Source organism: Aspergillus costaricaensis (genome assembly GCF_003184835.1).
Source record: "Aspergillus costaricaensis CBS 115574 unplaced genomic scaffold BO79scaffold_76, whole genome shotgun sequence".
Lineage (NCBI taxonomy): Eukaryota > Fungi > Ascomycota > Eurotiomycetes > Eurotiales > Aspergillaceae > Aspergillus > Aspergillus costaricensis.
Genome location: NW_020291876.1, coordinates 1 through 15193, shown reverse-complemented (window position 1 = coordinate 15193; position 15193 = coordinate 1). Strand labels below are relative to the sequence as shown.

Sequence of the window (15193 nt, the reverse complement as noted above, 5' to 3'; positions counted from 1 at the left end):
TTGGCTTTTAAACGAGGAACGGCCCACCAACCATTGGTTTCACGAACACCTGGTTTGATTCCTCGGATATTCCCCTGGCCATGCGATATCCTGTGCGCGGCAGACCCTCACACTAAGGTAGTAGCACCCTGCTGAGTGTGTACCGTAAAATGATGAGGTAAAGACAAGCCATGATTGGCTGCTATGGGCCTCTGCAATGTGGTAGTGCTCGCAGCTACATAGGAAAAATGATAAATGCGTCTTCGCTTTCTTTAGCCTTCTTCTTGTCTCGCAATATATCAAAGTACTGGTTCATAGTCGAGCTTATTATAGTAGCCGTGAAGGGATTCGGACATGCTTACCCGATTCGGCCAGGGGTTGGAACAACGGCTTTGGTTTGGGCAATTCGGGTCGAGTATGATGCCGCGTCCATGAAGTTTTCTGAATACCGTTTGTGACAGCGTAGTCCACAAAATCATGATGGAAAGAAGGAGAAGGTAAGCGGGTGCTGCGGAAAAAGCCGCGTCGGAAAAATTATGAGGTAGAGGACTCATCATGTTCTTGATGAGCTGTCACGTGACCTGTTTATAGTACATTTCAACATTGGATGTTTTCGTCACTGTCAGCTGAATGACAGGACCGGAAATCTAAGTCGAAGCGGCGGCTCGGAGTTTAATGAAGGAAAATACTAGTGTGAAGGTAAAATGGATTGATCTGGTGCCACCGGAGTGTCTTTTTTGGGTAAAAAAGAGCGTTGCAAGATTTCGAAGACCACTCCTGAGAAGATGTACATCATTATGCAAATCTTCCAGCTTTGTCTGTGACTAGTTATATGTCCATTTGAAAGCCTTCTGAGTAGGCTTTTGGGAGGCAGACAATGTCACTATAGCCTTCCACCTGACAGACTCAGGCCCCATTCAATATAAGTAGATGTCGAGGCACTCATCGCTACCTAAATCATGGGTGTCCATGGAAAATCACAAGTTTACAGACACTCCAGCCATGACGCACTAGTCATAGCTTAGTCACCTCATAGAATTCATATTCTTACTTGGATATTTTATCAACTTGAGCTTTTCACATAGTTATTAGATAAAGGTTCTGTCATAAAGGGTGGCCACTTACGATAGTGTGATTGCACCCCCCCCCCCCCCAATCAAGTTTCCTAGCACTACTCGCAGACCGCCGTCTCCCACATCATCACCAACCATCACACAAATTTTCAGGAATGGACATTCCATCCGCACCGGTGCCTGTTGGTGGTCCCATCATGGCCGGAAAAGAAAACACGCGTGGTATTTCATCACTTCCCCAGGAACTCTACGATGAGGTGAATCTTTTTTGTCTCTGTCTTGCTACCGTGACTTGCTGAACATGAATTAGGTTACGCTTTTCTTTGCAAATTATGGCCTAGAGGCTGAAGACCGAATTGCACGATTGATGTGCCTGCGTTTAGTCAGTGTGTCATTCAATCGAAGCGCCACTCGAGTTCTGTTAAGTGCAGTACGTTTGAGTGTGAGTCGCCTGTTAGAGACGCCTCAACTTCTCCGGGTGCAGTCTCCGAGCAGCATAAAGTCCATATTTACGAGCGACCTTTGTCGATTCATCCGCTCCCTCACAGTTTTCTCCTCTGATTGGTTCGCTAAGGCTGTGAAACGACCTCATAACAATCTCTTTCGATGCCTTAAAAGACTTCCTTTATTGCAGTACTTTGAAATTAACTACCGCAGCCAATACCCGCACGCAGTGGTATATATGCTCTTGGCTCTTGAATGTGCCCACCGATATCTTCCCAGATTAAGAGAACTCAAAATCGATTTACCGGCGTACAGTTCACTCAAATATCTGGCCCCCTGTCTCCGCAGGCTCGAGGGCGTCCTACGCACATACCTGCCTCAACTTCAACACATCGATATCACGTTTGTCTCTGACTTTTATGAAATCATGGACGATTTCGTAGACCAAGATTTCCTTCATCTTTTCCGCCTTGGCCGTGGGCTAAGATCTATCCGCCTAGTGGGTATCAGCACCTGCGCCAACTATCCTGAAATCTATAATCGGGAAAGTTGGCTGCACCCAGACGCTCCAATTGAGCACATTGAACTAGATGAATTTACTGCGCCATTCGAAGTTCTAGCAAGGATTTTCAACTATGAGAGAACCTTGGTAAGTCTGGACATCATCAGAGTATCTCTCTCGACGGGTGAATGGAGAGACTTTTTCCTAAAGATCCGCAAACTCCCGTTGTTGTCACATCTGCATATCTATAGATTGAATTATGCCGATGATGGGATATATTTGCCCCAAGGCTTAACCAAAAAGGATGAAGATGCTGCGCAATCTGCTCGTGAAATGACAAAGAAGAGGAGCGAAGCCTTGCCCCGGGGACAAGTGAGGATGATATTTCCAAGTCAAGCCGCGCGATTGAGCAAGCATGGTCTTCACTTGCACTGAGATGCACTTTGGATATGCTACTTGCTCTACAACTTTAATTGAACTTTTTTACTTCGAAGGAATAATGTTGATTTTATCTTCTTCTAACAACCCACTTGGAGTCTACGTAGGCAACTAATACTATTCTAGTTCTGTAGGCTGTTTGCTGCCTGTGCCACGAATATACGAAGCCCACCAGCTTGGAATAATACACGACACACAATACGCGAGTCAACCAAACTACTACACATATCAAAACTAATCATATCCCAGCGAAGATTATATGGTTGAACTTACATACAAAGGTATTTTTCTATTCGATGTAGGGTTTTTGCCGGCTTGCAAGGTCATTTGTGAACGAAACACCCGCAGGTTGATAAAGCGTTGATACTCTAGGATTGCGTTTCTGGAGGCTTCATCGCTAGGCCTACCGATGCGTTGAACCTACGTATATTCATGTCATGGTTCTGCGAGAATTTGAGATGAAAATAGATCCAATGCTCAATACTACGTACTCACTGGCTTCTGCGGGCCCATTCACGAAACTGTGCAGTACAGACAAGTACTGCATCGATATCAACTATAGACCTCACCAAACCTCCGAAACAGTTACCAATGAACACCTCCTCGCCCCCAGTATAACAGTCACCCTAACCCCAACCCCTATATCTTAGCCCTCACCTTCCCCTCCCCCTCCTTCACCCCCATCCCCTCCTCAAACCGATAAACCACATCCCCAAACGACCCCGTCGGAAAGACATAAAACCACTCCAACGGCTCCCCACCCCGATTAACAACCCCATGTTCGGCATCCCCGGGAATAAACACGACCGTGCCCGCAGAAACCTCATACTCGTTCCCATCGATAAAGACATGTCCCGATCCCGAAGTAATATAGTATATCTCCGCTTGGGAGTGGCGGTGACGACAAAGATGGCCCGTGCGGGGAGGACACACTGCTAGACCGGCGCACATGTCGGAAGTGGGGGTTTGAGGTGAGGAGAGGAGAGTGCGCCATGTTAGGTGGCCGTGGGCGGGGTTGGGAAAGGATTCGGGGGGAAGGGAGGTGATGGCTTGGCGGTGGTGGATGACGGGGTGGGTTTTTTTGGTGGCCATCCTAATTTGTTTGGTGTTTGAAACGAGAGTTTGAAGAGGGAGGTTAGTGAGTCAAGTTTAAGATATTGGGGAGTTATGATATTAAGTGGAGTAGCTTCGTATGAGTTGTCACCGGAGGGGTTCGGAGATAATATGCAGGTTTGATGCATGTTAGGGTAGTATCGTGCTTCCGAGAAGATGATTTGCTCTGTCCTCGACGTCTACGCACTATCCGTCTTGGAAAACGGGCTAGGCGAAGGAACAATTGAATTCCACTAACTGAACATATCTAGGGCACTATTAATAGCTCAGTTACCCCTCATACACTATCTTCTCCGCATCAATGGATCATTGATTCGGCGACCAGTAAACCAGACCAAAGATCAACACATAGCGTCATAACCTCGATCGGAACCTGTCGGCTTGCCAGCTCCTTATCATTCACTGCAGCCGCATACGACACTGTAACTACAGCCCCAGTGAGGTTCACTACCTCGCCCACGATAGCTGCAGATCGAGCCGCACCAGCCTCTTCGCTGGTGAGTTCATACAAATGGTACGACATAGCCATCAACTTGGGAATGAGGAGAAGTGCCTTGAAGACAGCACCCACTGCCCGCCCATCACTCAGTAGTAAATTAGGGAACTTGCTCGTGGTAGCCGCGAGCTTGCCATAGATGGGTATGAATCCAAGGAAGCTGGTGGCAATATCAAGTCCAAAGCAAACGCGTGAAAGCACCTTCATACCAGAGTCCTGGATGGGATCCTTGGGTGCCAGGAGGTTGCTGGCCCCCACGCTTGCCACAACTATAAGCTTGATGACCGCTACCAAGCCGCTGAGGGTGTTACCCGCTGTGGGTGCCTGAGCCTCCATGAATAGGGCAATGTTGCCAATTAACAGTACCATTCCGCTCATGGCATTTGCAGACACGTAAATGGACTGCTGGGTGGTTTGGGAGAGCACGCGCGGAGAAGTTACTGTTGACGAAAATAGCTGTTCCAACTCGTCCCAGCTGCTGGCGGCGATGAGAGCAGCGGAATTGTTATTATCAGGAAAAGAGGGTTTATTATTTATCACTTTGTATATGACGGTGTAGGCAACAGTTCTAATCTACATAAAAAGATCTAAAAAAGAGATGTTGGGGATACCCAGAAGATTCAAGATATCAGAAACCACGGGGATATGGAGTTTGGTATCTAACAGGAACATGGCCTTATCAGTAAAACTTTGGATAAAATTAATTAGTATATTTATAATTACCTGTATACTTGATAATATACTATCCATGAATATACTACTGGCTAGACGCCGCAGTGCCTCTTTAATACTTAGTAAGTTAAAGTTATTAGCTAAAGTCTTCAGCCAATTATAGAATCTCCCAGAATTTCTCTTTTTATAAATAATATATCTAGTAGTTTAGTGACCAGGTCTTCAGTCATGCTTGCTGAGGAAGTGTTACTAATAATAAAAAAATCACTGGTATAATTATAAAAATAAAAAGATAAGAGCTGTAATTCTAATATCTAGTTTTTTACTAGATTAGTACTGTTTTCTGCTGCTATCTTACTGGCAGAGTCTCTGAGTTTTAACCAGTTTTTAATTTTTATTTAAAAATTAATACTCTGTTCCACAGCAGCCATGCTAGAATTAAAATTAGTCTTGATTTAAAATAACTGGCTGATCTGGTTCCTGGTAAACAAGATAATAAAATTATAGAAAATATTCTTAATACGCTGGATATCATCCCACTTAAAAAGAAATTGGACAAAGCGGATAATAGCTTTGATAATTATTTTAATAATATTAAATAATTATTTCACAGTATTTATTATAATTTCTATAGTATCTAAAACCGCCGCATACATCTCACTGGTAATATGTGCGACAAAATACCAGGCTTCTGTTATAGTATTCTTAATAACTTTAATAATGACTTCTATACTAGTCTCTAACTAATAGAAGAGATCTCTAGCAGCCATACCAATCCAGTTAAAGAGATCTCGATCGTTGTTTCCAGGACATTCTTGGTAGTAGGTAACTGGGATGACACCCCGGTTTTTGACTAAGGCGCGTATGTTTCTATCCTGGATGCTCGACCAAGTGGTGTCTAGTTGATCTATAGTTACTATAGTAGCCTGCACGTTACTGTCTTCAGCAGCCAAGTTAATTAATAATGTTGTCTTAGTTACCTCAAGTACACCTCCTGTAATAATTTCTGTTGGCACTTTAGCAGCATGCAGGTTTTCAGTAGAGTTTAACTAGAAGAGCTTCTTCCAGGCCGTGTCCAGTAAGCAGACAACCAGCAGGGTGGTGCTACTGTCATCTATTACCTTCATGGTTAAAGAGATACCATGAAGGTCTTCCATGGCTTTAATCACCATTACAGTACCCATGGCATCAGTCTTCACAATCACCAGAGTATCACTAAGCACGTAGTAAAGCCCGTTGATGTAAGCGGGTGTGGATATCTCAGCGGAAATAGCCAAGAACACTTCTCGAGTGGGCATCTTGTTGGTGCCAGCTACCTGCATTGTAGTAGTATAAGAGTTGAATGAGAGCGCAGGCTCCGTAGGCACAGTAGCAGCCAAAGTAATATGCTGAGGCTGCCATATACTACCAGCTGTGCTGGATTTCTGTATAATTTTTTGGATTATACCTCCTCCTGTGGTAAAAAAGGTTTGACCACCATGGGCAAGATTCACGTAGAGCGAAAGATACTCAATCCCTGTCAGGAAAAAAACTGATACAGACTAAGCTCCCAGGACCAACAGCTGAATATTAGGACAGGTAAGATAATAGATAATGTTATTACTATTCTTACCCTAAATAATGGTCACCCCATCATGCATTATGGCGAATAGCATATCAGTGCCGGAGAGAAAGTCATTATTAACCAGGGCAGCAGGAGCAAGTCCTTGTTACTACACTGCAATATCACAGAGATAAAGGGTAGCACCACTAACTACATACAGTTCGGTGCCACCAAACTGGTCAGATTTGAGGTTGGCATCACGGGCAACTGCAATGGCTATAAGGTGCATGTCGGTGGGCAGGCTCAGACAGGTAGGCTCTGGAGGCCTATTCCCATAGACATTTTCCAGAGGCACATACACCAGCTGCGATGACTCTCCTGCCTGACCACTGGTGTAAACTCTGTCAATACGTTCGCCGTATACACGACCGACGCAGCTCTGGTATGCAGTCTCCTCAACATCGACAGGGATGTCTACCTTAACCCAGCGAGAGCCCTCCTCAGCGGTCGGGTGGACGACGTAGTAGGTGATATTCTTGGTAGCGGCATCACCACTCACACGCTCAGTATCAACGATTATATACTGTTTTTTGCCGAATACCTCAGCGAATAGCATTCCAGTGATAGTGAGGGTATCAGCGGTATTATCAGATAACAATGATTCTGCATCAAAAGGGATAGGGCTCCAGATAGGGGAGCTAGTCCATGAGGGGTCAGAACTGGAGTTAAGCAAAGAGACAAAGAGCTGGTCTGTTCCGTTTACAGTGGCTGCCATCATAAGACTAATAAATCCATCCATCATGCATTAAGCAATATCAAAGTAACACATGACAACATTGGTTTAGTCTGAGAAGGTATTCTGCAGTGTAGTAGAAAAAAGATCACGCACTTACTAACCTGTATATATTATGCTGCTCTGCTCCTCAAAGATATACAAGGCTCCAGCTGTATCAAAAGCAAAGACCAGACTTAGACCAGCCTTTGTCTGTAGCGCCGTGAATTTACCCGTGGGCAAGACTAGGCTACCAGCCATGTAATTCTGCATCAGCTCGCACGATGCGCTCAGCTGGTGAGAGACATTCTGGCTAGACATCAGCACCTTGCGGGCAGGGGCAGCCTGGGTGCTTGGCTTCACATATGTGATGTCGCAAAGCAGGTCCCCGTAGTTGGAGAAGCGAGGTTGATGGAAGGTGAAGACCTGCGCCCCGGGAAACACAAAATTTCACATGGGCTTAAAGGAGACCTGTTGGAGCTCATCAGCGGCGAAACCGCTAAATGTGTTCTCGAGCTTGTCAAAGACTTCATTGATGCTGGTGAAATAATTGATAAAGCCATTGACACTCGGATCAACAGAGTTATTAGTCTGTTTGCTGCTCTCAGGCACCAGCTGCAGATTGCCGGCCTGATCGACCGATAGGGAATATGTTTCCTCCAAGGTGTAATCAGCGATGTTGCCGTCAGTTCCAGAGCTGTCCACCAGCACTTCGGCCCAAATCACCGCGCGCTGGACAATATGGATTGTGTTTGTACCCTCAAAGCTAATATCGCAGGTATAATTGCTCTTGACCCAGAGCTTGGAGTAGTATAAAGCAAGATGAGCCGAGTCCAGCTTCTCGCTGCTGAACTCGAGATGAATAGCTTTGCTGTCGCTGGCATCGGTAAGGACGGTAGCGGTCTGGGGACTGTAGCCGGTCACCATCAAGCAATAATAGTAAAATTCGGGGTTCACTCCATTCCAAAGAACATTAACCGTGAGCTTGTCGACACTCATACAGGCGGGCCGTACCATCTCCATCAGGTGGTCCTTCAGGTATTCGGCAAAAGTATTACAATTAATGGCCATGATGCCACTCTCACTATCAATATTAGCAGGTACTACCCAGTTCCAGGTGAAGGGCATTGTGGCTGGTTATATATAGCCATCAGTTGTACAGAGAAAATCTAGGATTAATACTCTGCCGTTGCTGTTATTTAATGTAAGCTGACACTCAAGACTGGTCATGATTAGTGACCTGCTGTTAGCTAGCTCAGCTGTTATAGTTACAGCTACCAGTAGAATATCCATGGTATTATCAGTGTAGAATTTGATTTATAACTTATTTAATACTGTCTAGGCTTTCTCACCTACACCACCGAATAATGAAACTGTTTTAGCTTTAGCAGTTGCCAAGTCAAACAGTAACTATAATAGGCTAAAGGTTGTGTTTAATAAATTTTCTAGCTGATTACAAAGCTGCTGTTGTATAATAGGATTTTTATTAAGATATAAAGTATTAAGGCTTTTATCTAATTCCTTCTGAACCAAGCTTATCTTTGTCTTGATATACCATACCTTATCCCTTGACTAGCTCCAGACCTGCCACTGGCCTGCGCCCCCAAACCCACTAGCAGGTGAGTTCTGGATCACGTCACACTCTCAGAGGAACATGCGGAATGTTATGTCATTGATACTGCTGCCAAATTCGACGACGGGCTTTGGTAGGTCTTTGGGTAGGATGTCTGGTGGCAGCCCAAGCTTCATCCGGATGCCCACGATGAATTTGGCCTTAGTAGTGAGGGCAGTGATGCGAGGATCATCGTAGTCGGTACCGTCGGGGATGTCGAAGGGGTTATATCCAGACTGCTCCTCAACATCATCGAGACTGATCTCACCGACGATGTTGGCATTGCCGTCTGCATAATAGCAAATGTACATTTCCGGTAAACTGTCACTATCCAGGTATTCAAGCAGGCCTGAGTTGATAGATGCTTGAGTGGTGGACACGACAAAGTCATACCCATACTTGCTGGTATCTGACAAGTATGAGGCAGATGCTGGATCGGAACTCATGATGGCAATAATATGGAGCGCTGCGCGTTTGAGTGAGAAGGATAGAAAGGGATTTCTGAAAGGTTGTTCCTTGCAATGACCAGAAGAGGATTCTTACTTCCTGCGCTGACTTGGGCTGCGATTCCACAAGCTTTTATGTCCCAGCTACAGCACTAGCATCGCATACCCAGCTATGTATATTCAGATATCTTGGTTTTGCCATCACAGTTCCCTCATCTTCCAAACAGGTCTGTAAACACCAACTATCCCCTCCTCTCCGAGACACATGTCTGACCATCTCACTAGCAAACCTCAATCCTGTTAGCGATAGTTGCCACTCTGGGTCGAGCTGAAAACGGTATCCCTGTCGATATGCTCTTGGGGTCTGAATCTTCATCTAGAGTGAGCATCACTATTGGCCCGCGCTATTTCAGATGTGGCGAGCTGCATTGGGCCCTGTTCCTTGACGGTCAAACCCTGAGAGCCGCTAATGCACGAACCCCTCAGCTGGAAAGCGTTGGATTCGCACTGGGAAATTCTCTGGCCGAGTCATGCGACCGACAACATACCATCAAATTCCTAACTGGTTACTAGTCAATCAATATGAACCACGCCCGACTCAGCCACTGGGTTGATGTTAATTTTAACTACCCTCCTTTCCCCCATCACGGCCCCCACCAGCTCCTCACGATCGGCCGTTCTCGCTTCAGGGAATGATGAGAAAACACTTTAGATGACGCTGAAATTAGCTATGCGCATAAGGATTTCCTTGGCATCGGGAAACCGTGCTGCGCGCGGATATTATTCCCGCACGGCCCGTAAGATCTAGACTGCAGTCCCTTGGGTTACTGCGGGCCTTACTATTACAAATTATATAGATGTCCACAATCATTGGACGGTAATTCTGTGCAGCTGAGGTCCTAGAATTGCCTACCTTTTTTATATCCAGTCGGAAGATCACTAGTTTCAAGTAATGTAACCACAATCCAACTTAGATGCTCCAAGCAGATTGGCCACATATTGACGACATAAAATACCGAAGTTGGCGAATCACAACTTACTTGCGAAGTGATAATAGACATCAATCAAGCTGGAATCTCCGATATGATGCTTACAGATCCCCCTCTCGGTGGCATGCATTAGTCGTTTCCAGGATCTCACGAATTGCACGCCACCCGTTCAACGCCGAGTACGCATTAGGAACGGGGCTTCTCAGCTAACGTCAATACGCCACCGAGATGGAACTGACGTTAATCTGGTAGCAAGGACACCGGTTGAAGAGGTGGATCGGTAATTTATGCTTGGTTAGATTAAACGAGCGGGGTTCGAAGGGCCAGACTACCATCTTGGCCCGGTGGACATCGCTATATTGATTATCGATATCACTCATTCAATCGAGTATTTGTCTTTGTAAATCCCAGGATGCTCTAGTTTATCTCACAGCGAGTGGCATCAATACCGCTCCTATCACACCCAAACAATTGATAGACCTGAATAAAGCACACCTGCCCCTTCTCAGAACGTAGTATACTTCGTGCTTCGCAAATATCACATCTCCATCCTCGCCTCACATTCCAAGCCAAAGGATCAGGTGACCGTAGCTGCAGTGAATGTCTCAGCATGTATTATTCCACGTATTCCAAGTAATCCAATGGTAACTTACGCCCCCCTATTCTGGCTCAGGGACCTTCAATATAAACAAGATCTGGAAACCCCACAGTAGGACAAACCTGGGTGGTCTAGCGGTTGACCTTTCGCGTCGGGCCTTACATGGCACTCTGTGGGAGGGTCCCGCGTTCGATCCGTATCGGGACCTTGTCTTAGACTCTGAAAAGTGTCGCCTCTTTTTTTTTTCTTCTTCTCTTTCGTTTACGTGTTGGTCTATGGGATCATGAGGCCTCCCAGAGGAACTAGGATTATATATGTTGCTTCTCTGTTGTTGTAAGTGATCTCACAACTTGATGATTTTGATTCAAAACGATGCTACCAGCAAAATTGCGCATCTACACGCAGATCAACTCCCTAACATGATTAAAGTTACTTTGGCTGACCCGGATGGTGTAAGAATTAGGTACTAAAGTTCCTTCCCATGGAGTTTCCCGTCTACAAACACCAAGGAACTCTAAAGTTAAGGTTCGCGGTCTTCTGACCTCGTATATGTTATCCTATCAGACCCCCAAGCTGTACCCAACTCATCCGGACCATGGTCCAGACTAGCTCCATCCGTGTGGAAAACTCAGCCGAAGGTATAATTCAACTATGGGTAGTGGTTCGGAGCATAAGCTGGTTACGTGGCAACCTCATGGATTACCTCAACATTAGCTACGGGGGACATATCACATTAATAGGAAGATTGTATGTGATCGGATTAATTATTTTAGCTTTACGGTAGCAGAATTAGGAAGGTATCCGTACCCAGAAGGAGATAATGTATAAGAGCACCCACTTTCATTGATCTATTGAATGCCAGATAATTACGACGGAGTAGGCTACAACGATGAAGAAAGACATTCCATCATTGTGACTAGCACATCGTATCCCAATGATCTTGTAGTCTGGCAAAGGACAACATTGCAGATACGGGGCTCGCAGATAGTTTGTGGCTGACGTAGCCCATTAAAAACTCATCAGATAGAGAAAGAAAAAGAAATAAAGAGAAAGAAAACAGAAGAAAAGAAATATTAGAAGCTAGTGCAAGATTCAGAACGTCCATCCTGCTAGGGGCAATGGAACGATTCGAAACTGGCTGGTTTGTGAGTTATTGAATGCCAAGATTCCCATTCATCACTTCGCTCCTTCATCGCCTTAACAAGGGTTGGTAATGAATGATCAACACAGCTGCCAGATCAAAAAGCGTAGGCATCCAATATGGCTCCCGTCTTTACCAAATCCTCATCCTCGACAACTAGCCAGCCTTTGCTCTTCATTTCATCCACCAGCTTCCTCTGCTTAGACGAGGCCGAAGAACGATTAATCGTCTTAAAGGAAAGCTCAACGATGTAATCAGTTCTTTCAGCCAAGGCATTCACCATGTGCCATACCTCAAGGCCGATCGGCTTACCATCCCACGACCCGGAGTAGCGATCAACATGAATCGGGCCATGAATGACCGACCGCTGCAAGGCGTAAGTACCCCAGTCATGAAGTTTCCAATGCTTGAACTTGTTAGGCGCTTTCGCGATCAGCAGCTGCCGCAAAGTGTCTGCTTTAGGGAATTCTAGTTCGTTGGGTAGAAATCCATCTAGCTTCTTCTTGGTGGTCATTGAGAGCATCTTTTGTTCGTAACCCCATTCAACTTGTGCCTTGAACTCCCGACTGTCACCGGTGGGCTCATTGTTGAAACCCTGCAAATTGGCATGGATGAGAATGCTATCAATATCGCTGTTCGTGATTGGGTAGTGATGTCTGTACGTAAATTCGACAGCGCTATCGCCTTGAGCTTTGCGGGCGCTAACGCTCCAGCCGGCCCCGAACATTTCCTTGGTTGGGGTGTCGAGAAATTCTATGACCTCCATGGTGGGGCTCGGCTGCATGTTGAAGGTAGATTGGACGTCGGTTTTCAATTCGATGCTTGGGGTGAGGATCTCGGCTGGTTCGAGAACGAGTCTGATTTCGTAGTCAGGCGCCTTGTTTTGTGGCAGTATACCTGACGGGCGCAAGTGACTCATTGTGACGGATACTCGTGGGTGACTTGGTTTTAGTGAAACGGTAGTTGCAAACGCGGTGCAGTAAACAAGGTGCACGAAACGAGGTGCAGGAAACGGGGTGTAGAAAACGGGGCGTAGAAAACGGGGTGTAGAAAACAGGGTGTAGAAGTGGTGGTGATAGCAAAGCTGGATCAATGACAGTGTTTATATGTGGAATTGAAGCGTAGTGAATGACCAGTGTGAAGCATGGTATGAACTGTCAGTGGAAGCTGCACTTTCCGTTTTTCTGGGCATAAATGCTGTGCATTTTTGCATTCACTGTATACTCACATTTTTTCTTCTAAAGTGGCCGCCATCGGGAATTGGGGCATGCCAAGGTCACCATGCAGTAGTAGCAGCGCATTACTTCACGGCTCCTCCCGAGCCACAGACGACTAAGAGGATCTTTCCAATTCCCACATCCCTCTCGTGAGAAAGGTTTCCATTAATATAGAGGTTAGATAAAGCCTGCCGTGATAAGAGGTTTACCGGGCAAGAGTTGTGTTGGCCTCATTCTAGTATGGATGAGGACCCAGTGAGAGTCTCATGAGATGGCATTCTCCATGATGGTCTCGAGGAGGTTGATTGGTTCCTCCAAGCCTTCAGACATTGAGTGATCAAATTCTATCAAATATTCGTCCTATAGTAACACCCGACACTTTTGAACGCAGTTTGTATCAGTGAGGCCAGGTATATGCCGGATATTTATCAGTACTGTCACAATACTAGATTAGTGGGGCCGTTGCCAACCCTGGACTAGTGTTGTGAGCTTAAATTCACAGGGTGGGTCTCTGCCCCGCTCACCCCGCCGGATCCGAGGTGCAGCTCTCACGGTCGGCATCTCGCCCTCGGGTCGCGGTCGGTCTCGATGAATCTACACCACAGACCTTCTCTTCTGACAGGTTGGAATACGAGAATTAGAACATATACTACTCTACCGAGAGCTTGCCTTTACGCCATAATTAGGATAACCTCTCACATACCCCACTTGAAACAAAAGCTGAGTACAAATAGCGACACGGGGAAGGCGACGGCAGCAACGATCTGAACCTACATCATGGCAGTAGTATTACTACTAGTACTAACTGACGATTCGGGTGACTGAAATACAAATCAGAACATTTTGCCAGTACCAAACCATCATGCCTGTTCCCCACTACGGTGTCTGGGCTTGTCGCCCGTTTGACTACTACGCCGAGGGCCGTGGCCAGCCCACGCCACACATCTACCTCTACTTCAGAGATGACTCCTCTGGCAAGCGAACTGCTGCCATTAACGTTAAATCTAACGGCAAAGAATCTCGTCTGGTCTACTGGGTTGATAAAGACTTCACCCATCCGATGACCGACAAGCTCGACACCCTAGAGCTAGGATTCCACCTGATCCAAGATCCCAACAATACCCATAATAATGGTAATCAACATCGCCAGCATGACCACCGCCACTTCCGCTATGATCACTATACTCCACAACACGCCGACCTAGAGGGACTTGACTTCTACCGCACAAAAGGCCTCGTGAATATTCTTGCCGGCGAGATCCTGAAGCACGACATCGACGGGCCTGACAATGACATTCTGGATAAGCTGGAGCCCATCATCCAGGAGGCTATGAATGATAAAAAGACCACTGCGTATATATTCGGCGCGTCGTTTGGATCTGGAATCCATAACATTCATATGAACCAGGGCAGTCTGCCCAAGTATGACAATGGGATTTACTCGGATGGTGGTTTGTTGTTCAAGTTCTCTGATGGGCACTGGGAGGCAGTATTCCTGGCGTTTGCTTCGCAGAGACTTCCTACGGGTGATGATGGGGAGGCGGAGAGAGGTAGTGAGAGCTTGTTGCAGATTATTCGGGAAGCAGTCGGGTCCTGAGGTCTAAGCGATGCTGAATATGTAGTAGTATATGGAATCATCTTGAAACAGATTGATACGTAATAGTATGGACCCAGGTGCAGCTCTATTGAGTGTGACAACTTGGAACAACACAGTTTGATTGATCGCTTTGCGACTGCCTGAAATTGAATATTGTGTGGTTGACGGAGACTCTGGTCATTAACCATGGTGGCCAGGAGAGTAAAAAAAAAATATGTAACGTAGCCGAAAAAGCTGACTTGACTAGTTTAGACCAGGGGGGGTATTCATCTTGCTGTTTGCGAAAATCATCCTTGGGACCACTATCAGCGATCCGTAGATGCTTCCCTTACATGGACAAAAAATAATAAGAACGTCTCGTAAGCCTAGTGAGATGAACAGGCGAACAAAAGAGTTTACAAAAAAAGATCTTAGTGAGAGTGCTGCTTGGAATTTAGGTTTTCTTGAGCAGGCGGGCCGAAAAATGGCAAAAAAGAAAGCCCAACGCGGGGCTCGAACCCGCAGCCTTGAGATTAAGAGTCTCACGCTCTACCGATTGAGCTAGCCGGGCTAGTTCGGTGA

General features: G+C 46.0%; 6 protein-coding genes and 1 non-coding gene across 7 annotated transcripts; 2 read left to right on the top strand and 5 right to left on the bottom strand.

The window, feature by feature from the left end:
- Positions 1-1249: 1249 nt before the first annotated feature.
- On the top strand, positions 1250-2433 carry BO79DRAFT_233864 (uncharacterized protein; the record flags this gene model as incomplete). Its single annotated transcript, XM_025684313.1, has 2 exons — positions 1250-1309; positions 1363-2433. 2 exons carry the CDS (start codon positions 1250-1252, stop codon positions 2431-2433), a joined length of 1131 nt encoding a protein of 376 aa, XP_025533667.1.
- A 642-nt stretch (positions 2434-3075) lies between these two features.
- On the bottom strand, positions 3076-3619 carry BO79DRAFT_280132 (cupin domain-containing protein; the record flags this gene model as incomplete). Its single annotated transcript, XM_025688029.1, has 1 exon — positions 3076-3619. The coding sequence occupies exon 1, from the start codon at positions 3526-3528 to the stop codon at positions 3076-3078; it is 453 nt and encodes a 150-aa protein (XP_025533666.1). The 5' UTR covers positions 3529-3619.
- Positions 3620-3847: 228 nt separating this feature from the next.
- BO79DRAFT_223082 (uncharacterized protein) lies at positions 3848-8160 on the bottom strand (the record flags this gene model as incomplete). The annotated part of the gene is made up of 11 exons (XM_025683588.1): positions 3848-4618; positions 4769-4827; positions 5076-5086; positions 5372-5408; positions 5490-5653; positions 5698-5723; positions 5839-6141; position 6330; positions 6479-7042; positions 7154-7458; positions 7504-8160. 11 exons carry the CDS (start codon positions 8158-8160, stop codon positions 3848-3850), a joined length of 2898 nt encoding a protein of 965 aa, XP_025533665.1.
- A 516-nt stretch (positions 8161-8676) lies between these two features.
- Positions 8677-9090, bottom strand: BO79DRAFT_223081 (uncharacterized protein; the record flags this gene model as incomplete). Its single annotated transcript, XM_025683587.1, has 1 exon — positions 8677-9090. The coding sequence occupies one exon, from the start codon at positions 9088-9090 to the stop codon at positions 8677-8679; it is 414 nt and encodes a 137-aa protein (XP_025533664.1).
- Positions 9091-11915: 2825 nt separating this feature from the next.
- Positions 11916-12737, bottom strand: BO79DRAFT_260808 (fibronectin type III domain protein; the record flags this gene model as incomplete). The annotated part of the gene is made up of 1 exon (XM_025686424.1): positions 11916-12737. The coding sequence occupies one exon, from the start codon at positions 12735-12737 to the stop codon at positions 11916-11918; it is 822 nt and encodes a 273-aa protein (XP_025533663.1).
- Positions 12738-13897: 1160 nt separating this feature from the next.
- On the top strand, positions 13898-14788 carry BO79DRAFT_280130 (YukJ family protein; the record flags this gene model as incomplete). The annotated part of the gene is made up of 1 exon (XM_025688028.1): positions 13898-14788. One exon carries the CDS (start codon positions 13898-13900, stop codon positions 14630-14632), a length of 735 nt encoding a protein of 244 aa, XP_025533662.1. The 3' UTR covers positions 14633-14788.
- Positions 14789-15109: 321 nt separating this feature from the next.
- BO79DRAFT_t271 lies at positions 15110-15182 on the bottom strand. The gene has a single exon. It is a non-coding gene; the product is annotated as a tRNA-Lys (tRNA).
- Between the last annotated feature and the right edge of the window lie 11 nt (positions 15183-15193).